The sequence below is a fragment of the Cucurbita pepo genome, chromosome 15 (genome assembly GCF_057944985.1).
Source record: "Cucurbita pepo subsp. pepo isolate OVF chromosome 15, ASM5794498v1, whole genome shotgun sequence".
Taxonomy (NCBI): domain Eukaryota; kingdom Viridiplantae; phylum Streptophyta; class Magnoliopsida; order Cucurbitales; family Cucurbitaceae; genus Cucurbita; species Cucurbita pepo.
Genome location: NC_141812.1, coordinates 2870151 through 2893099, shown reverse-complemented (window position 1 = coordinate 2893099; position 22949 = coordinate 2870151). Strand labels below are relative to the sequence as shown.

The 22949-nt window shown below is 33.8% G+C and overlaps 2 protein-coding genes, 2 non-coding genes and 1 pseudogene across 4 annotated transcripts; 3 read left to right on the top strand and 2 right to left on the bottom strand.

Moving 5' to 3' along the window:
* Nucleotides 1–948, bottom strand: LOC111776333 (uncharacterized). The gene has a single exon (XM_023655762.2). It carries the CDS (start codon nucleotides 838–840, stop codon nucleotides 133–135), a length of 708 nt encoding a protein of 235 aa, XP_023511530.2. The 5' UTR covers nucleotides 841–948; the 3' UTR covers nucleotides 1–132.
* An 11783-nt stretch (nucleotides 949–12731) lies between these two features.
* On the top strand, nucleotides 12732–13897 carry LOC111776373 (AT-hook motif nuclear-localized protein 23 pseudogene; annotated as a pseudogene).
* A 2749-nt stretch (nucleotides 13898–16646) lies between these two features.
* On the top strand, nucleotides 16647–16728 carry TRNAS-UGA (transfer RNA serine (anticodon UGA)). Its single transcript has one exon. It is a non-coding gene; the product is annotated as a tRNA-Ser (tRNA).
* A 76-nt stretch (nucleotides 16729–16804) lies between these two features.
* On the top strand, nucleotides 16805–16886 carry TRNAS-UGA (transfer RNA serine (anticodon UGA)). Its single transcript has one exon. It is a non-coding gene; the product is annotated as a tRNA-Ser (tRNA).
* Nucleotides 16887–17490: 604 nt separating this feature from the next.
* Nucleotides 17491–22644, bottom strand: LOC111811331 (AT-hook motif nuclear-localized protein 8). The gene is made up of 5 exons (XM_023698116.2): nucleotides 22010–22644; nucleotides 21875–21927; nucleotides 19971–20102; nucleotides 18212–18373; nucleotides 17491–18087 (listed from the first exon to the last, which is right to left on the bottom strand). The coding sequence occupies exons 1-5, from the start codon at nucleotides 22470–22472 to the stop codon at nucleotides 17755–17757; spliced, it is 1143 nt and encodes a 380-aa protein (XP_023553884.1). The 5' UTR covers nucleotides 22473–22644; the 3' UTR covers nucleotides 17491–17754.
* Between the last annotated feature and the right edge of the window lie 305 nt (nucleotides 22645–22949).

Here is a 22949-nt window from a genome sequence, read left to right as displayed (position 1 = left end):
TTTTTTTTAATTTCTTCTTAATTCAATCCATCTTCCATTTTATTTCAATCCCAAAACAGAACAAAAAGATATGAAATTGAAAAATAAATAAATAAAGAGCTTCAAGAAATGTACATATATCTTACAAATTGATCAATCTGATGATCTCTTAGAGATCTTCTGTCCATTTTCGATGAGAGTTCGAGTCGAATCTGGACCGTGTCCAAGCCTGAGCTCTAGATCAAGTTCTTGGTTCCCATTTTCCATGGACGTCGAGAACTGTTGTTCAGATCGAGAGAAATTACTCTCTCCGAGCCCTCCGAGACGGTGGTCGTTCACCGGAAGACCCCGAGACATCGCCATGGAGGGAAGAAAGGTATTGAAGGAATGATTGGACATGGAGAAAAGAGAAGGGATATTGATCCCACCATTAATACCATTAGGGTTTGGGAATTGGTAGAGAAGGCACAAGCCTCCACCATTAAAATCAGGAGGTGGGATGATGAAAGAATTGGAAATCGAGGAAGACGACGAAGAGGGTTTCGTTGGATTCGACGGAGGAGCTTGGTGGAGGCGAGCACGGTCGCGACGGTGAACATTCATATGACCTCCTAGGGCTTGAGCTGATTTGAACTCTCTTCTACAATAAGTGCAAGTATATGACCTAGGAGGCCAAGTAGTTCCCATAACATTACGAGTGTCCTCGGCGAAAGCTCTGACTTCCCACGAGTCATCGTCATCGGCATCGGTAACGACGTCAGGAGTATGCATAGGGTTTAAACCTTTCAGATTCCACCCGTCTCGAACCGTTTCAGGCAAAGAAGAAGAGTGTTGAAATCCAAGCTCAAGCTTAGTAGCCATGGAAAAAGATGAATTGATATTTGAATAGATAAAGAGGTATGATTGAGTTGAAGTATAAAGGGGAATGGGTCTTCTCAAGTAAGAGGAAGGAGACAAAATGAAACCCTAAAATAGGTGATATCACCATATTTTGACACTTAGCTCTCTTTTATAATAAAAACCAATTAAAAGAACATTGTAAATTTCATCTTGAAGCGAAAAAAACAAGAAAAAAACCAAACACCAAGAACAACCTTAATGTCTTGTCTTAACATAATAAGACTAAGATCTTGTTAAGCTAATTAACTTAGTTAGGCAGTTGGATTTGAAGTAATGGGTTTTAATTAGGTTAATCCATTATTAATTTTTTTATTAATACGTCGAGGATCCGTGGAGTTTAATGTAGACAAATACGATGAGACCAAGTTCATTATTGTTCGTACTTTAGGAACCACGACCCACGACCCTCACACAATGGTATAATATTATTTACTTTGAGTATAAGCTCTCGTGGCTGTACTTTTGGTTTCCTCGTACCAATGAAGATAGTATTCCTTACTTATAAACTCGTGATCTTTCTTAGTAGATCTAAAAAATGAATAAATTATAGATTTTGGTCTTTAGATTTAATTATAATCTTTAATTTTGATTTATTTTTGTTTAGTTCAATGAGTTTGAGTTAACGATGGAAAATGATCGTGATTTGTTTTTGTGTTTTCTGATATCTGTGTACGTTGATTTGGGTATCGACATGGATTGATAGAAAGTGATAATGACTCGTTTTCTTATTTTTTGATATCTAGATAAAGAGTTGATAATATCGACATGAAGGGACCGAGCCTTTTTATTATTTATTTTTTTATGTGGTTGGAGTACATTGAGAATGACAACTTAAAATTTCTAGTGCAAAATGAAATGGACAAAGTCCATCTCACTCCAAATGTTAGGTGAAAAAATTCTTTCATGCTTTTTTATTTTTATTATTATTATTAATTTGAAATATTTATTTTATTTTTTTAAAATATTTATCACGACTATAATGAATAGAAAAGTTGTAACTCTCGTGTTCATTAATTCATTAATATCATAATGACCACCAACTAAACCGAAAACATATATGGTATAATCTTATCATCCCCATAAAATACTCGTGGCACAATGAAAAGAGCTTATTTTGTACTTAAACGTATATTTCTTCAATCATGATGGTGAACGTTGAAACGGGTCGATGCTAATCAGAGAGAGCGGGCATGATCTGAGGGAGACTGTGAGAGAGAGAGAGAGACGATATGATCGAGGGAGCTGATGCACGATGACTATTAACTTGGTCGACAAGTTCGACTTATCTCGATCTTATCTACGTCAAATAAAGACTCAAATCTCAAAACTTAACGAACACATCATACAACAATCGAGAGTAAATATATACTTATATATATATATATATATATATATATATATATACATACTAATATGCTATGTCCCAAATAAAGTAGATATTATATTACTATATTAGACTGCACAATTTATTTCTTTATTGCATTGCATTCAGAACTGGTTACGAAATGGGCTCCGGCCCAAATACAATGACTTTGCACGTTATGGGCCAAATCAAAGCCCACTAACCGGCCCAATTAAAAACGTGTAATTTGTCTAAAAAATACTACGTTTTCAATAATTACGACACTACCCTTAGACTTTAAAAAAAATAAAAAAAAATACTCTTACCCTTAATTTTGGACCGAAACGATTAATATTTTATTTAAAAAATAAATAAACAAGTTTCATTAATACCCTTCATTTTTTTTAATATATATCATCGGTACTAATTATAAAAAAAATATATATATATAGAAAACGGGAAAATTTCTCTACTGAGAGTCCAATCTCCATAACTTCCCTGTTCCCATTCGGTACTACAAGTTGTTTTAGATTTTCGTTCAATATTTCAATACCAAATTTGAAACAAGAATGTGTCGGGATCCGAACCTGATAGATCCTAATATATGATTGTATGCTATGGAAGGACATTTTTTAATTCATAGACCAAAACTATAAATTAATATGAATAATCGACTTTGTATATCCCTAGATTATCTAGACCTTGACCTAAATAATAAATTATGAGCATGATATGACTATCCTATCATTATTTAAATTATGAGTAGATTAGATTATATGAATATGGTTCATAAAAGCATATATTAAAAAGAATAATGATGATGTTATAAGTTGAATTGCTTTTATTTCATCACTTAGTTGGCTTTAAACAACATTGGTTTATATTTATTATATTTTTTTGTCCATTTATGAATTCCCATATTCAAAGTTGATAAGAACAAAAATTAATATCATATAGTTTCTAATATTATATGCTTACATTGAATTGATAATTTTAAATAAAAGAGGCAACTTTCATGTGTATTAACGTGGAAATCCAAGAATAAGGGGACAAAATTCTTCAATTTTTTAATAAAACAATTTTTTACCAACGTAAAATCAACCCCGTAAATGGGACGATCGTGAAATGAACCCGGATCCCCCTAAAAACCGTACGTGCGAGTCTCCTCGCATGTGGCTCACGTCATTTGAGGTGGTTCAGCCCAACATTCATTCACAAATCAATCCTGTAGTGAAATTGAGACTGCTTGACCTCGGAAGCTAATTCGCGTGTAGGCAACACTGTCTGTCGTACTGTTGACTCGAGATCTATTCATTGAATTTAGAATACGTTGGAGTGTTTGTGAGTTGGGTTAGGTTAAATTGAGACATTTTTTAAACTCAATTCAATTGTTGAGACAATGGATTTTTTCAACCTAAACAATTCTTATTAAATAATAAATTCAACCTAACCCAATCATAAATTTTTTTGGCTCGACTTTCTCTGGAACCCTTGAATAAAGTACACCCTTTGTTTGACACTTTAGTCACTTTTGACTACACCTTCGAGACTTACAATCTTTGTTCGATATTTGAGAATTCTATTGTCATGGCTAAGTTTAGAGCATGGCTCTTGAACAAAGTACACCCTTGTTCGATATTTGAGGATTCTATTGTCATGGCTAAGTTTAGAGCATGGCTCTCGAACAAAGTACACCCTTTGTTCGATATTTGAGAATTTTATTGTTATCGCTAAGTTTAGGGTATGGCTCTCGAACAAAGTACACCCTTGTTCGATATTTGAGGATTCTATTGTCATGGCTAAGTTTAGGGCATGACTCTCGAACAAAGTACACCTTTGTTCGATATTTGAGAACTCTATTGTCATGGCTAAGTTTAGAGCATGACTCTGATACCATGTTACGACACTTAAGTCACTTTTGACTACATCTTCGAGGCTCACATTTCTTTGTTCAATATTTGAGAATTTCTATTGTCATGGCTAAGTTTAGGAATCACGGATCTCTACAATGATATGATATTGTCCACTTTGAGCATAAGGTCATGGTTTTGCTTTGGGCTTTCCAAAATGCCTCGTACCATTGTAGATTAATAATAAAATTAATAATAAATTCGAGTTGATTCACACGATCTAATTTTACGAACACTCATGAACAAAATTCATAAAATCTTCATTTATTTGAATTCAATCCAATTCAAATAGTACGAGTTGGGTTGAGTTGATCAGATTTTTCAAGTTATCAGATCATTTGAACATGTTCGAAGATCTCGAAATGATTTTCCAAGAGAGTTTTTAAAACTCTTTTTCTAGCAATAATTGAATGAATTTGTTCTCGTATTTCGTTGATATATTTAATATATTTACAACGACCCTAGATTATAGAAACCCAACCTAAAGACCGAAGACGGAAGGGCAAAATAGACATTTACTAAAATATAAAGAGGAAAACAAAGATCCAATTTTTAAACATATAAACTAAAACAAATTTAGTACATATTGAGACACAATAATTACTAAAACAAATATAATTAAGCTTTGCTAAGTACATGATTAAACCAATGCTTAAACCTTTGCTTACTTTCTCCATCATTATCATGATTAAACAGAGAAACAAAACAACATCCATAAAGTTGGCTGTCTTTTAATATTGATTATTGCTAACCTTTACAATTAAATATTCAATAATATCTAAATATTTTATTCCAACGGGCAATCGGGTTGCAAGGATAAACATGTAAATTCCTCCACACGGGAACTTAAATTTTCATCCTAAATAGTCTCTATTCATCTTTGTTCAAGGCACGACAAGTTTTACTCGATAATCAGACATCTGGAAGGATAAACAAGTAAATTCCTTCACACGAGGACTTAAGTTTTCGTCCCAAACAGTCTCTATGCGTCTTCGTTCAAGGAAGGACATATTTTACTTCAATAGGCGGTCAGATGAAATATGTGTAAGGATAAAGGAGTAAATTCCTTCACACGAGAACTTAACTTTTCGTCCCAAATATACTCTTTCCATCTTCGTTCAAGGTATATTTTACTCCAATAAGAGATCGAGTGAAACATATGGAAGGATAAATGAGTAAATTTCTTCGGACAAGAACTTAAATTTTCATCCCAAATAGTCTCTATTCATTTTTGTTAAAGGCCGAACATGTTTTACTCCAACAGGCAATCGGGTAAAACATATGGAAGAATAAACGTGTAAATTCCTTCACACGAGAACTTAAATTTTCGTCACAAACCGTCTCTATTCATCTTCGTTCAAGGTAGGACATATTTTAGTATAATGGGCAATCAAGTTAAACATATGGAAGGATGAACGAGTAAATTTCTTCACACGAGAACTTAAATTTTCATCCCAAAGAGTCTCTATTCATCTTTATTCAAGGCAGGACACGTTCTACTCAAACAAGCAATCGGGTAAAACATATGGAAGAATAAACATGTAAATTCCTCCACACAGAAACTTAAATTTTCGTCACAAACAGTCTCGGTATGACATATTTTAGTATAATGGGTGATCAAGTTAAACATATGGAAAGATAAACAAGTAAATTTCTTCACACGAGGACATATTCATTCAACGCATGTGATCGGGTAAAAGATGTGGAAATTTTATTAATAATAGTAATTAAAAGTTGAACAAAGTTTGGGCAAGCATGTGCATTGGATGAATGGTGGTAGGTGCTTGGGAAAACTCGAAAAGATTTATGTAGATTTGAGTTAGTCAAAGGAAAGACTAAATCATTAAAGACTCCGAAAGTTATGTTTTTTAAATGGTAAAACATAGGAAATTTCTTGGTTTGTCAATCATACATAATAATTTATTCAATTAAAGAAGTCTTTGGTTCAATGGAAACCAAATAAGAACTTCATACATAATGCTATGACGTATACGTACTACTCTATATACGGCCCGTATGTGTGAATATGGATCAATCATGCAAGTCCCACATCTCTCGAGCTTCGAACTGGTCGAGCTAGCATCTCTGGTGTTGTTGTCGGACACCTGAAAGAGATAGTAACAGTCATGGCATCATGTTAAACATGACAATCCTTTTTCTTTTCGTAACGTACGCGTTCGTACTCATCATAAGGAAAAATATTCCGAAACATGTGGCATACATTTATGCATCAGGTCCCAATTGTTGGGATTTATGTCATAAATCCTTGTAATTAATTAAATAATAATTATTTGATTTACAATTTAACAATATCCATTATATGAAAATCCAAAATTATTAATGTAATTTGGAACGGTATGTGGTTGACATACAAGACTATCGTATTCAAGTAATAATCTAAAGGGCTCGTAGTATAGGATAAGGTTAGATGTCTTATCCTATTAACACTATTGATACGGTCCACTTTGTAATAGTTACAAATAATTTGATCCTAATCGTTCATGTGGAAACATGAGTGGTGGAGTTCTTACAAAACTGAAGGAGAATTTAGTTTACATTTGAAAATACAAGTGCCGATTTATTTTCTTGTTTAGGAAGCTCGTGAGGTGTTGATGTAAGTAGTAATCTCTATCATTGTTGAAGCTTTCTCTCTGTTTGTCCTTTCGGAAAGGGTTTGAAAATGGCTCGGTAGCTAAAAAAGTTAAGTCAATCTCAATATAAATCAACCATTTTTGGGTCGTATCAACTGAGTCAAACCACTAATTTGTCCACACTCTATCAGGATAGAATAAAGAAAGACGGAAAAACCTCCAAAAGCGAAAAGTCATAAATGTTTAGGTTGAATTTTAGGGGGCGTTTGGGTACAAGGATTTATCTTCGTTCAACCTGAATTGTTAAATCAGAATTTGTATACACCTGATTGGATAGTGAAGTATATCGAGACCTAAAACTAAAAACTAAATCTGAGTTAGTTTAACTAAACCAAAATCCTTCTCGGGTTTGTGTTAGTTTTAGATACGGCAAGTTTTCAACTCGGAAATTCCGTTTAAATCTTTTGTTTTTATAACTTTTTAAAAAAAATAATATATTTATTTAAATCAAAATAAATAAATATATATATTTATTCAGATACATGCACATACGGCTACTACTTACGTATTTAATCTTTAAAAAATAGATAAGATAGATAAAATTAAATAATGATATTACATGTCACGCCGTTTGAATATAATAATATAATATGAAATGTCGTCTTGTTTATACAAATTTTTAAATAATTTTTTATTTGTTGGACACTACATATTAAATTTTTATTGAATAAAAAAAATAAAAGATGAGATTTTTGGGAGTGAAGATCACGCGATTCGAAAAGAGCGTGGGAGTAGGAAATGGAAGGATTCTGGAGGACCACCCGAAATTTAAGGAGAAGAATTAGAAGTGAAGAGAGAGAAAAAAAAAAGATACAGAGCGGTTCCCTATGTAACATGACAGACACATCGTGGCCGACAACCATAGGGTGTCACTCTGGGGCTGTGACCTGGACTTGCACGTGAATGTCACCCACCGTCTTCCTCCTCACGCTTTGGCTTTGGTGTTCATCGTTAAGAAACCAAATTAATATTTAATTTAATTTAATTTTTGAGTCAATATTCTTTTTTTTTTTTTTTTTTGAGTTTGTCAAACCACTTGTATTTTTTAATATATATATATATATATATATATATATATATTCGTTTTACTCGATAAAATTTATATGGTGTGTCTCTCACTTCAATTATTCGAGACTATATGAAAGACAAAAAATTGTTTCTATAACTAAAGTGGGTGAGAGGAACGGTGAAAAAATGACAATAATTGTGGAAACGTACTACTGAAGTCATTAAAATATTAAAAAAATAAATTTATTAGACAGAGAAAAAAGAATAAAAACGCTTTTACTCGAAAATACACTTAATTTGTTTATGAATGAGAAATGATGGGACGCTCGACTTATCCTACTGTAGTATTGTTCTTATTGCTCTTTTGAATGACCTGATCTCGTAGTTGTACTATGTTATATATTATTAGTGACAACGAAACCAATTATGATAGTGTCTCTTACTTATATACTCGTGATCTTCCTTTTAACTAGTTAATGTGGAAGTCTAATAATCCTCCTTTTACACCATTGAGCCTACCCTAGACGAGACCTCCAATAAAACTCTAGCACGGATCTTCACGAGGCTCGCATTTCTTCTTTGGACAACATTGCTAGTCCAATACACCTTTAGTCTAGCACGGATCTTCACGAGACCCGCAACTTCTTATTTGGAGCACATTGCTAGTACAATAAAACTCTACCCTAACACGAATCTTCACGAGGCTCACAACTTATTCTCTAGAGCACATTGCTAGTCCAGTACAACTTTACTCTAGCACGGATCTTCACGAGTCTCACAACTTCCTCTCTAGAGCATATTACTAGTCCAACAAAACCCTACCCTAGAACAGATCTTCACAATGCTCACAACTTCTTCGTTTAACTATTAAGAATTCTATTGATATAACTATATTAAGATAAGAACATGACTCTGATACGAACAACAAATCTCCACAATAGTACGATATTATCCACTTTGAACACAACCAATAAAAAATCTCGTACAACATATCCCATGCTCAACCAATTTTAAAATCAATGTAAATTAAATCACAAATATATATTAAAAAAGAAACATTGGGTTATAAATTAATATATAGTACGAGGATACATAGATTTATATATATTTTACCAATCTTAGGAAGTATTATAAAAATAATATAATTGAACTAAGTTATTGCTTGAATCTTGAGCTAGACATTATTAGATTTTGACAAGCTGCAAAACCCTAGCCATTGCTTATTTAATAATTACTTTTATTTTTTATTTTTTAATATAATGTTCGTTTCTATAAAGGAAAATCTTATCTGAATAAGAATTTGTGCCAAAGTGAGAAAAAAACATGTATTTAAATTAATAATTACCTAACTTTTTATTTATTTATTTATTTATTTATTTTCATTTAAAGTTGGACTAATATTCTCTCTTCTTTGTAAACCCTAATTTTTTAAATAATCAAAAGCCCTTTGGATCTTCCAATAGACACTTGAAAAATGAATTAGGGTTTTTCTCGAATGAAAAAGGTGTAATTTGGAATGACTCGAGATTAAACGTAGTTAAAGAGATTGCTGATGCATTAATCCGTTGCTCGTTAAGTTGGACTCGAGATTATTTTTCCGTCCTTAACGACATTTACTAGAGGTGTTAAAAAAAATTGTTGAACTAAAAAAATCCGACCAACCCAACCTAATTTAAACACGTACGATCTGGGTTAACACTGAGTTAGTTTAAGAGTCCTCTTAAAACTAAATTGGGTTAAATCAAAGGAAACCGAACTTATTGTTAATTTAAAAATATAAATTTTTGTACATATGTTTATTTTATTTTTATTTAATTTTATAATAATTCAAATATAATTTGTTTAAATATATATTGAAATTGACGAGTTGAAAATAAATAAATAGATATTTTACGGATTAACATTTTACTAGGGGTGTATATTCAACCCGACAACCAGGATCAACCAGGTTGGTTGGGTTGGATTAGCATTTTGGATAGGGTTTGGTTCATTTTTCTGAACCCGAACTGAATCGGTTCTGTTTTGGGTTCATGGGACAAAACCTTTGGGTTGACTTGAGCCAAATAAAAATATATAAAATATATTAAGAATCTTTCTGTAAAATAATTTTACTTATATTAAAAAAATAAATATTTAAATAAATGACCCGAACAACTTAAACTAAACCAACCCAAAAAAATTTATAGTTAGATTTAGTTGGGTCCACGATTTGACACGAAAATTAGGTCATGTCTAAAAAAAATGTCTCAATCTGGTCCAACCCAATCCAACCCACGAACCAAACACGGATTATTAACCTCTATATATATATATATATAGAGAGAGAGAGAGAGAGAGAGGTTAGGGTGGTTGGATATATCAATCTCCCTATTATTGGCTTATTCCATACAAAAATAATAATTATAATCCATTAAACATAATTTATACACATATTTAGAACCCCATTAATTATTTATTTTAAACTTTTGTCTCATTCATAAACAAATGGATTAGATTGAGAATAAAATTAAAAAAAATTTAAAATATATATATATTAAATTACAATTAATTAACGTTATGTGATTGATGATATATTTAGGTCAGTAGATCAAAACATTTGTGTCTTTAACTAGTTGAGCTATGTTTAGGTCAAAGATCAAATTTATTTATCGACAGTAAAGACCAAGACGTTACGTCGACCAAATTGCTGTAGATTTCGAAGTAAAATAAAATGGTCCCATGTTAAAATTTACGAGCATGGAGCTTGAAAACCCTAATGCATTCGAGTTTATTTCAATAGCTACCACACGTGAGATTTGACCGTCTTCCTCCTATATTGTTGCCCGCTAGAAGAAGAAAAGTTCAGTGGACTTTCCTTTCGAAATCGAATCATATCGTGTTAGATGAACACGACTCTCCACAATGGTATGATATTATCCACTTTGAGCATAAGCTCTCATGACTCTACTTTAGGCTTCTCCAAAATGCCTCGGAGACAATATTTCTTGATTATTAACCAATGATCATTCTCTAAATTAGTCGATGTGTGACTTTCATCATCCAACATGTCGAATTCTGGATGAGCTGCAAAGTTTCACCTACGCTACGATTTCATAAGATTGGACGTTATTTTTGGTCGAGGTTAAATTATTATTTATATAAAAGCTCGACTAAGTATAAAATTTGTGAGTCCCATCGTAACCTAACCGAGTCCATCAATATAAAAATGGCCGTCCAAGGGTCGGATAAAGGGGACAAAAGTGGGACCCAGCCGCCGCAGGTGGACCACTTGCCCAACTCCAGCCCTCCATTTAATTTTAAAAACAGCAAAAGAAAAATAAATAAATAAATAAATAAAAAGTTTACCCTAAGCTTAGTACTAAACCCTAACTCATGGTCAAATTTGTTCCAAACCCTGGTTAACTAATTTTTAAATTCCGTCTAAATTAATAAAAATATCTTATTTTATCAGAAGAATACAATATTTTAAAAGTTTCAATAATATTTTTATCCGTTCAAAAGAAAATTTAAATTATTAGTAGTTTGTTTCAAAAATACCTTTTAACTTTAAATTATTTTTATTCACGATACAATTATGTATACATATATTTATTTTATTTTATTTATCTAATTTAATAATTATTTTTTATTAATTATTCTCCAAATATTTTTAACTATTTAAAAATATGAATTATAAATCTTAATTAAATATTTAAAAATAAATAACTTTTAAGTTTTATTAAAAATAAAAATTTGAATAAACCCTTTCTTTTTATTTTTTTTAATTATTTTTTTTAATAGAAAAGCAAAAATATTATCCTTCTAACTTTATATATATATATATATATAGAGTGACATTAGATATTAAGCTTTTAAATAATTGTTTTTTAACCTAAGACAACTTCAAAGGAGAAATTGCCCGACCTATTTAAAGGTAATCTAGGTAGATAATTAGTTGATTCTTTTAATTATAGTTTTAATTAAAAATTTAATTTAATCTCCCACCTTTTATCACCAACTTTTGTGTAGTTCAATGTACACTAGCAATAACAACTTGCCTTGTACAAGCATGACTGTAACATTCGCACGCGCTACAGGTAACATGTTTTGGACAAGCATGACCGTGACATCTGGCCTAACATTTAGGAGTTTTCTTAGAAAGCATGTGAGTGAAAATATGGAATAAACGTGCAACTACTGACAACTTGCTCCATGCAAGCATGACTGTGACATTCTACACGCAGCTACAAGAAACATGCCTTGGACAAGTATGGCCGTGACATTTAGGAGTTTTCTTAGGAAGCATGTGGGTGAAAAGATGGAACAAGCGTACAGTCACAGACATCTTACCCTATACAAGCATGACCGTGACATTCACACGCGCTACAGGCAACATGTTTCATGGCCATGACATACGGCTCAACATCTAAGAGTTTCGTAGAAAACATGTGAGTGAAAAGATTATTGATTTGTATTGATTTGTGAGGACAATCTTCACCTTCAAAAGAAGTTCAAAACAATTGAGTAACGTAGTTATGTGGCAAAGAAGCAGGTAAACGTCAAAGCAGGACATGAAACGATCACAACTGTGAGATCCCACATCGATTGAGAAGTAGAACGAAACATTCTTTACAAAGGTGTGAAAACCTCTCCCTACTAGACCCGTTTTAAAAATCTCAAGGGAAAGCCCAAACAGAACAATATCGGGTAACAGTGGTCTGAACGGAAAGTCGAAAGAGGACAATATCTACTCGCAGTGGACTTGAACCGTTACAACAACGATATAACCTTCCCGAACAGATGAAAGATTCAAATTTCTACCCTCACGGAATCTAAACTTGTGCCACAAACAAAAGGGAAAAGAAAAAAAAGGAAGAATAACAACAATTTGTCAACTAATTATTATTTTATAATCCATATACTTTAAGCTTAGAGAGAGAGAGGGGGATGGAGAGAGAAAGCTTGGGTTGTCTCTAATGGCTTCTTCTTCTTCTTCTTCTTCTTTTCATGTATTTATAATTCAAAACTCCAACAGTACCATCTCAAATTGCTCTTTAAATTCATAAAAATTTCACCTTTTTTTTAATATTATTCATAGTTTTCTATTTAATTCCTTTTCTTTTTCATCCTTATAATAAGCTTTGAGTCCCTCCATCCATGGCTGGCCTGGATTTAAGCAATCACTATATTCACCAACTTCAAAGGCCTGATTTCAACCACCACCACCACCACCAGCCACCGCCGCCTCCTCCACCCGATTCTCAATCGTGTCATGACACCGAATCTCATCATCTCGCCACCGATATGGTGGCGTCTCGCCGACCACGGGGTCGTCCACCCGGTTCCAAAAACAGACCAAAGCCACCGGTCATCATAACTCGAGAAAGCGCAAATACCTTAAGAGCTCATATTCTCGAGATCGGCGGTGGCTGCGACGTCTTCGATAGTATCGCTTCTTACGCTCGCCGCCGTCAGCGTGGGATCTGTATCTTGTGTGGCAGCGGAACGGTAACGAATGTCAACTTACGACAACCAACCGCGACGGGATCTGTGTTAACCCTACAAGGTAGGTTTGAGATATTATCGCTCACTGGATCTTTCTTACCGCCACCGGCTCCTCCCGGCGCCACCAGTTTGACCATATACTTGGCTGGTGGGCAAGGGCAAGTGGTCGGTGGTAACGTCGTTGGAGAATTGATGGCGGCCGGACCAGTGACGGTCATCACCGCTTCGTTTACGAATGTAGCATACGAGAGATTGCCACTGGAAGACGAAGAACAAGAACAAGAACAAGAACAAGATCAGATTCAGATGCAACCACAGACATCGCACGGAAACAATAACCCATTTCCAGATCCATCTTCAGGGCTTCAGTTCTTCAATTTGCCTGTAAATATGCAGAATCAAATTCAGCTACCATTCTGAAATATTAATGTTCTTGTTCATGGGAAACTCCGAATTAAAGGTAAGAACTTTCAAATGGTTTCATAGCATTCAATTAATAATGTCTCTTTTGTGGATTGTTGTAGTTGTTTAATTATCAAAATCTTCATCTTTTTTACTTCTTAATTTGTGTATGGTGATGAACAAATTCTCCAATGAATCCTTTAAACAATTTGGTTTAAGGGCTTAGATTTGTAATAACATTACAACTTTTTCCAATTTCTCTCTTTTCTTTAGATATAATTTGATGTTGGTATGTCCGTTGTTGATCGAAGAACACCGAAACAAATAATTGAAACCGAAAGAACAATTTGAGAGGAGAATTTCTTAGAACAGAAGAACGTCAAGTAGTATGTTTTTCAATTCTCTTTGTTGCTGTTAATAGAACATACATGTAACGAGTATTTATATGTCCCTTGATCGAAGAACACCGAAACAAATAATTGAAACCGAAAGAACAATTTGAGAGGAGAATTTCTTAGAACAGAAGAACATCAAGTAGTATGTTTTTCAATTCTCTTTGTTGCTATTAATAGAACATACATGTAACGAGTATTTATATGTCCCTTGATCGAAGAACACCGAAACGAATAATTGAAATAGAAAGAACAATTTGAGAGAATTTTTTGGAACCGAAGAACGTTAAAGTACTCTGTTTTTCAATTCTCTTTGTTGTTGTTAATAGTGTATACATCTAATGAATATTTACAGTGAAAGAAGCGCTAAGTTAAAATCAGTGACAATTCTCTTAAATAAATTACTAAATTTGCTCGAGAGCAACTACTAACAATTCTATTGATGTTTTTCGGTTTTTTCAGAAGTTTGTAACATAAACTAAGGGTTTTTTCGTTTTATATTATGATTTTGACGAATTTGATTAAGTTTTGTCACCCTTTAATTTCATTGGCATGTGCCTTGTTTTGATCAAGGGTGTTTGCACGTTCTATAAAATTTTGTTCGTAAATCGTTTGATTAAGTTTTGAGATCAATTTTTGGGGTGTTGGTGGGTTAGGTTGAGTTCGTTTGAGACATTTTTAGATCCAACGCGATTGTTCGGGTTGTCAATTTTTTCAATTCAAACAATTCTTATTAGATAATGAACTCAATACCTTGACAAACTATATATATATATATATATATATATATATATATATATATATATATATATATATATATATATTAATCTGTTAAAAAATTATTTATATTAAGTAAGGCGAGGAACTGGGTAGGGATGGGACAGAAAATATAATCCTATCTTCGGCCCCATTTATCTAATGGGTAAGAAACATTCCTCGTCTCATCGAGGAATCCCTGCCCTGCTCAGGGTGGGTTTTCCAACGGCGCTCTAGCCCCACGGATTAAATGAACATCTCTATATATAATTGTATCATAAGCAAAAATAAAAATAAAAATAAAAATAAATAAATAAATAAATAAAAATTAACAATAAATTCGAGCAGTTCAATTCAATTGAATATAGTTTTAGGAGAACCCATAAACCAACTCAATCTATAATTTTTATTTATTTATTTGAACCAAACCCAAATAAGTTCCTAATTCAACCCAAGTCGTACGAGTTGGATTGTGTAACGACCCTAAATTTCTACTTACTAAAATGCGAAATCTAACTCTTAAAAGAAGACATTATCTATAATATAATGCTGAAAGCATTTAAAAACATCTTCTACCTCTCGAAAACACATTTATGGTCTTAGGTGTTTAAATACGAAATATTGATATTTAGAGAAACTAAAAACAAATACAAAATAACTTAAATCGATAAAATGCAAAACAACATGTTCTAACCTAGGACTAGGAATTTAAATATGAGTCTACAATGAGCACGTGCCACAGTTTCTGCTCACGATGCTGTCGTCCTCCATACAAGTGCGCCTTGCCTTTACCTGAAAAATGATGTGGCACAGAACCTGAGTATTTCAAAGAATACTTAGTAAGGGGTCCCACTGTAGGGCCATGCAAATGCAAACACATGAAATCATGCTCTTGGGACCTATCTCTATTCTCTGGTGGTGGCCTTCAGTCTCGGACAAATTGGATGTGTAATACTTCTTTACACACGACTTGCACGTGCGAGTGTGAATTCCCAGGAGGCTCGCACACCCCTTGGACCCTCTGGTCAAGCTAATATGTATTGACTTTTGAAGGCCAACAGAACCCCATAATTTCATGCTCCCCATGCTATCATCATCATATTGTGTGCGTCCGCACTTATTATCTTTGGAGTAGTATCCTTATGCTTATGAACATACAATGTGCATAAGGTCCCTCTAAATTCCATCTTATCGCCCCCTTCTGACACAACTCTCTAGTCTCATCTCTTTGTTACATTAAATAACACATGCTCGTTAGATATTTATATTAATATCATTTTCATGCTTTTAGGATTGTGTCTTATTACATTTTCATTCAAACTTCGATATATATATTTTTAAATAATAATAAATTCGGGTTTATTTAGTTCAACTCAATCTAATTTTAGAAGAACGCATGAACTAACTCTAACTTATAAAGTTTTCATTTATATGAATTCAATTTAGCAAACTTAAATAAGTTCATTATCCAACTTAAGCTACATGAGTTGGGATGGTTTGATCGGACTTTTCGTATCATCAATGTTTTTAGCACTCAAGAGCTCAATCAAACCTAGGGTACACACTCTCGTATTTGTTCGTAATAACACAAATTATATCCTATTATTTTTTAAATCCCTATTTTGAAATTTCAACATTTAGAAATAAATAGTTCTTATAAGTTTTGGAAGTAGTTGAAAGAGATTGGTGCCTTTCCAATTTAAAATGGTAAAATGTAATAAAAATAATAGTGAGTGAATTAAAAAGCCTTAAATTAATTATTGGAAAAATAAATTGAATATTATATTGATAAAAATAAAAATGTTTGCAATTTTAACAAAAAGTCGATATGTCCGAGTGGTTAAGGAGATAGACTTGAAATCTATTGGGCTTCGCCCGCGCAGGTTCGAACCCTGCTGTCGACGATATTTTCATTTTTTTCATTTTGAAAAATATATAAATATATTTATATAGTTTAAAAATTTAAAAATTTAACAAAAAGTCGATATGTCCGAGTGGTTAAGGAGACAGACTTGAAATCTGTTGGGTTTCGCCCGCGCAGGCTCGAACCCTGCTGTCGACGATATTTTCATTTTTTTTCATTTTTCCTTTTTTCCACCTGATCTTTTAATAATTGTGTAGGCTTGTTATTATTATTTTTAATAACTCTTTTTTAACTTATTTTCTTTTTTCAATTATTTGTGTTTGGGTGTGGTTTTAGGGTTTCCTTTTAGTTTTTTTTTTTTTTTCTTGATAATTCTTTTTTTGTCTGAAAAAAAATTATTTATTTATATAAATTTGACAAAAAAATTATTTATTTATATAAAATTTTGACCTCTTAATTTATTTCATTTTGAATAAACTCAACTAAACAATTGATTTTAGCATACAAAATTATTATAACTAATAATTCAATTATAAGAAATCATTATTTATTTAAATATATATTATTGTAACTAATAATTTAATTATAAGAAATCATTATTTATTTAAATATATATTCAAATTATTTTTTTAAGATCATATATATAAGTATCTAAAATAAACAATGTAATGTAATAAAATTGTTAAAAATACCTTATTTATATAAAATTCTTATATCAACCTTTTTCATGCAACACCAAACCCAATCATTTGATTACTAAGCATCCTAATCTTATTTTCAGACATCGTATTCTCAAGCAACTTTATTTTCAAAAATTCTAAATAAAACTTCCAACCAAACGATCTCCGAAGTTAACTTTAGCTATCGACCAAAAAAACATGGTCAAAACTCGGCTAATGCAAGCCTTTGATCGGTTGAACCTATGTGGTTGGGTGCTGCAGAAAGTGAGAAGAAAAGATAGCAATATAAATTTAAAGCCTAATCTAAAATGCTTTTGGTAATTAAGAGCGGAAGTTAGATTCACAAAAACGATGAGCACTTCACTGTTAGTTGCAAACACAAAGCCTCACTGCTGCGTTTGGCCTGACCATAATTGGTGGTACATCTGATTATTATTGTGCATCGGCTGGCTGGTATTATTATTATTATTGAACATTCCAGGATGCCTATTATTAAGAGGGCTCTCTCCGTTTTCAGCAGATGACTCCCCGCTCGATGCCCCTAACGATCGAGGGCTGGCTGCTGCTGCTGCTGCTACTGCTGATGACGACGATGCTGCATCACCACCACCACCACCACCAAAGTTCATCATTTGTAATGGCGCAGAAGACGATCCAGAATTCAGCATACTTGTGGTGTTGAAATTTTTATCATCCTCCAGAAAATTTCCCACAATCACCTGAGAGGATGCAATTCGATCAGAGATTTGTAAGAATGATTTGTGAAGTGTGTTTTTGTTTATCCTACACGTACACGATGCCTATAAACTGCGTCGGGTGGAAGATCTGAGGGCTAAGGGTTACCTGTACTTGAGAACCTGCCATGAGCATTCCTGCAACACCACCACCAAGAACCTGTCCATCTGACCCAGCCAGGAGCACATTCAAACCACCTGTTCTACTTCCAGTTTCATTGTTCTCCAAGGGAAAAATGGGGCCTGACAGAGAGATGATCTCAAACTGGCCCTGCAAAAGATTAGACAAACTCAATCATCTGTATAAGGTTGCGTAACCACGTCCCCGAATGAGCAAAACCTATTCCATTTGCATTTGTTTGTATTAAACTCCATACATAATATCATGGTCTTACATTTTCATACAGTCTATACTTCCAAATTTTATGGTTATCAGTGATGTAATTTCCAGTGGAAAGATTAATTGCATAGGAGTTCAGGTCCTTTACTAGTTGTTCCCTTTTTACTCCTTCCATTTCTTTACTAGTTGTTCCCTCTTTACTCCTTCCATTTCTTAGCTCTTCTTTGTAGACGGAGTGTTGAGGATTGTTGGGAGGGAGTCTTACATTGGCTAATTTAGGAAATGATTATGGGTTTATAAGTAAGGAATACATCTCCATTGATACGAGGCCTTTTGGGGAAGCCCGAAGCAAAGACATGAGAGCTTATGCTCAAAGTGGACAATATCATATACCATTGTGGAGATCCGTGATTCCTAATATCGAGGACATGCCATTTCATCAGAAATTGTTGAAAGCAATTCCTAGATAGGCTACTCGGCCAGTCCTCACATCGACCAATCCCTTTTTTCTTTATCTCTCCATCTTGTAAATATCCTCTCTCCTTTATTTTCTTTCCTTCTTAGTTTATTTACCATAGGGAGTATTTCTTTCCTTCAACCTTGGCTTAATTCTTAATCATATAAACAAAGAAAAGTAATTACTTCAAATCTGGAAAATTATCAGAAACGTTCTCAATTCACTGCAAGAATCCAGTAAGGATCCTTATATTCATTGTCGGGTTCAGAAAGCTCAGGTCACATATTCATGACAAATCTATTGCTAAGCCCAGGGGAGGCACAAGAGTAATGCACTTGAGCCAAGTAAGTGAATTTTTTTAAATAGAAATATCAGTTCTACAGCAAAGATTAGAATACATGATACATAATGATAGATGATTTGGCCTCCTAACACATACATTTTTTTTAAGTTTTGATAATTCTTTTATTTTCAAGAGAGATAGTGACAGCCAAGCCCACCGCTAGCAGATATTGTCCTCTTTGGGATTTCCCTTTCGGGCTTCTCCTCAAGGTTTTTAAAATGCGTCTGCTAGGGAGAGGTTTCCACACCCTTATAAAGAGTGTTTCGTTCTCCTCCCCAACCGATGTGGGATATAGAAATGAACTTTAAGAAGTTTATTAAACATAGAAAAAAGATTTGGGCCTTTATATCACTCCAGTGCCAATGGTGATAGAAAAGGTGACTAAGATGATAGCCCAAGCAAATGCTCGCACATGTGGCTCCTGCCTGACCTTATAAACACTGCCTATGAGTCACTGATTCTCTACAAAATCTATTGCAAACAAATGTTATATACTAACTTGAGTACCACTAAAAATTGCACAATTCTTTTCCATTTGCCTATCCACTATCCAAGGTTCATGTAGTTGTTTAAACAGCGCTATCATATTGGAGTTCAATCGAAGGCTTCAAGTTTACATGAGTTAATGACTAATTCAAGAAGGCAAATGCTTAATACAGAAAGACATTTGTAATCATATCCATGCAGAAAGTCAACCAGTAAGGCAATACAACAAAAGATAGAAGTACCTTATATGTCACAGAACCACCAGACAATGCCGAATGTCTAAGGGTAGCATTACTGATGGTACCATTTGCAGAGAGAATAAAGGCGGTTCGTGTTCCTTGCTGTGAGTATGACAAAATTTTGGCTACTACATCCTGCAACCATATCGCAAGGAACCCATATTTCGACCAATGAGTCTCAACTATAATAGTTCTCAGCTAAAATAGAGAGAAGGAACCTTCAAACTTGGCGGCGAAATACTCATGTGATATATACAATTACAAACTAATGACCTATATGAGACAGGTCATGGCTATACTTGCTTACTTTCTTTCAACTAGAAACAATTTCATTCGTAAAATAACAAGCCCATAAAAATCAGGAGTTATAAAGAAACTCCTGCAATTGGTGCAAGCCAAGGAAAGATCACAGTTACAGACAGGGTTATACAAATAAACCCAAGAAGAGCGAACAAAAACAATTTACTCCCGTGAAGTGTAGGAATTCCTTTCAATAGTCTAACTTTCCCCCATATCCTTCCAGCCAGATCCCAACTAAAATGCACTTAACTGTATTCAGCAAGATAATCTTTTCTTTAACCTTGGGAAGATGTCATGTCAGCATCAATGAGAAGAGATGTAACAGTTCAAGCCAAGCCCACCGCTAGCAAATATTGTCCTATTTGGGCTTTTCCTTTCGGGTTTCCTCTAAAGGTTTTTAAAACACGTTTGCTAGGGAAAGGTTTCCACACCCTTATAAAGAATGCTTCGTTCTCCTCCCCAACCGATGTGAGATCTCACAATCCATGGGGCCCAACATCTTCGCTGGCACTCGTTCCCTTCTCCTCACTGGCACTCGTTTGAAAAACCTTGAGGGGAAGCCCGAAAGGAAAAGCCCAAAGAGGACAATATATGCTAGCAGTGAGCTTGGGCTGTTACAAGAGAGTAAAAGACGATCCTAGGGAACACCATGTCTGGGTTACATATTTATTTTAACTAAATCAACTATGCAGCAAGTAGATGTTTGTAGTGGCTCATTGCTTCAACTTTTGATGAAAAGAAAACAGTAAGACCATGACAAGGATAATCTAATAAATATTAGTCCCAACGCCAGTGATAAAAGATTTGTCATGAAGGAAAAAAAGGACTACTCAGAGTGAGGTAAATTAATGCAAATCTCAGAGGGACAATGTAAATCTTAAAATCATGTTGCAAGTAACAAGATATTCATTTAGATGCTTATAACAGGAAATTGACAGCTCCAAAACAACTAAAAGTAAATCAACAACAAACAATTTGTTTCATTTTTTTTTTTTTTTTTTTTTGAGTTTCATGCTTATTCATCGTACACAATTTGCATTCGTGGCAACTTCTACCTCATAAAATGGCATGTTCACTACAAGATTTTATGTAGTTAATGACTGCCATCATAATTAAGCTAACAGTTCAGACAACCATTTGTCAACATCAAGGATAAAACAATTACAATAGATTTCTAATGACAAATCAAAATAATTTCTGGTTGAAGATATCGAACAAGCTATCAGATTTCAGGAATTCACATTTTCTCCAACAAAAAAAAGGAGAAAGGTTTTTAGCTTTTGCCATATTTAATTTGGATGTATAATTATAATGATCATCTAAAGAGACACCCAGAAATCCAGTATCCCATTCAATATAACCACTTACCATACAGTTTGAATGTAGTTTTACACCATATCCGAAGTTTTCCTAGAACTACAAACAGAAAAAAGTGATTGCTGCCTTACTTTTCCAATTATAACACATTCTTTTGCGTGCATAACAATCATTCTAATAAATGCACTTCACCTTCAACGAGCAAGACTGAAGATCAGTTTACAAAGATCCATCATTCAAATTTCATTTGTTGTGTAAAAAACAAGCCAAGAATTAGATAAAATGCATACCTCTCCAGGCTTCGCCAATACGGCGTAAGGAGTAAAACTAGTGCCGCTTGAACCTACACAACAAAATGCCCTGATACATCAACGAAACATGAACAAAACAAAAATGCAACGAAACCGTAATTTAATTGACAATACCAAGAGCATTCGTCTGTTTCTTTCCAGAGCCCCGCGGCCTTCCCCTCGGTTTCCTGACCGGTTGCTCCAAATCAGGAGTAGCGCTCAAATCCCCGTGCACAACAGAAGAGGTAACAACAGTGGTAGGTGCCAAACCCAAGGCGATGATATTACCATCAGGATCGTACTTCCTCGGCCGGCCTCTCCTTTTCTTTCCGGAATCGACATTGAAATTTCCGGAATGCGTTCCGTCGTAAGGAGAAGCGTTCATAGAATCCAAATGCAGGGATGCAGGGGAGATCACAGACTTGAACGGAAATCGCGCAGAAGGCGGCATCATCTGAGAGGTAGGCGGAAATAGAGCCATATTGGAAGAGGCATTGTTGTTGGCGTTGGTCATGGCGGTTGAATACGCCGACGGTCCTCCGATCGCCATGTTGGACGGTGCAGAAAGTGGTGGAGGTGGAGTATCACGTGAATCCATCAAAAACAGTATGAAGAAACAGTGCCAAGATTGTTCCTGATCTTGTTCTTCTTGTTCTGAAAAAAACGTGAGATTAAGGTGAAGTTGAGAACGAAGAAGAAGAAGAAGAAGAACAGTGAAGAGGTTTGTGAAGGAAGTTAGAAAAGTGAAGAAAGAAACTGAATTTAAATTCTTCTTTTTTTTTTTTAGGGTTTATTTATTTTATTTACAAAATCAATTTTTATTTTATATTCTTAATGATAAAATATTCTATTTAATAAATAATTTATTTATATTTATTTTAAATATTTTTAGACTCAATTATGAATTTTTTAAAATTAAAATGTTAGTCAGTAAAATATTTATTTATTAGTTTTATACATTTAATGAAGAAGACTTAACCTTGAATTTGTTTGTCGTTGTTAAGAGTATCGACAAGACAATTTAGCAAAGTTGAGGTAGACCGAATCATAGATACATGAACTACTAAGGCAGGGT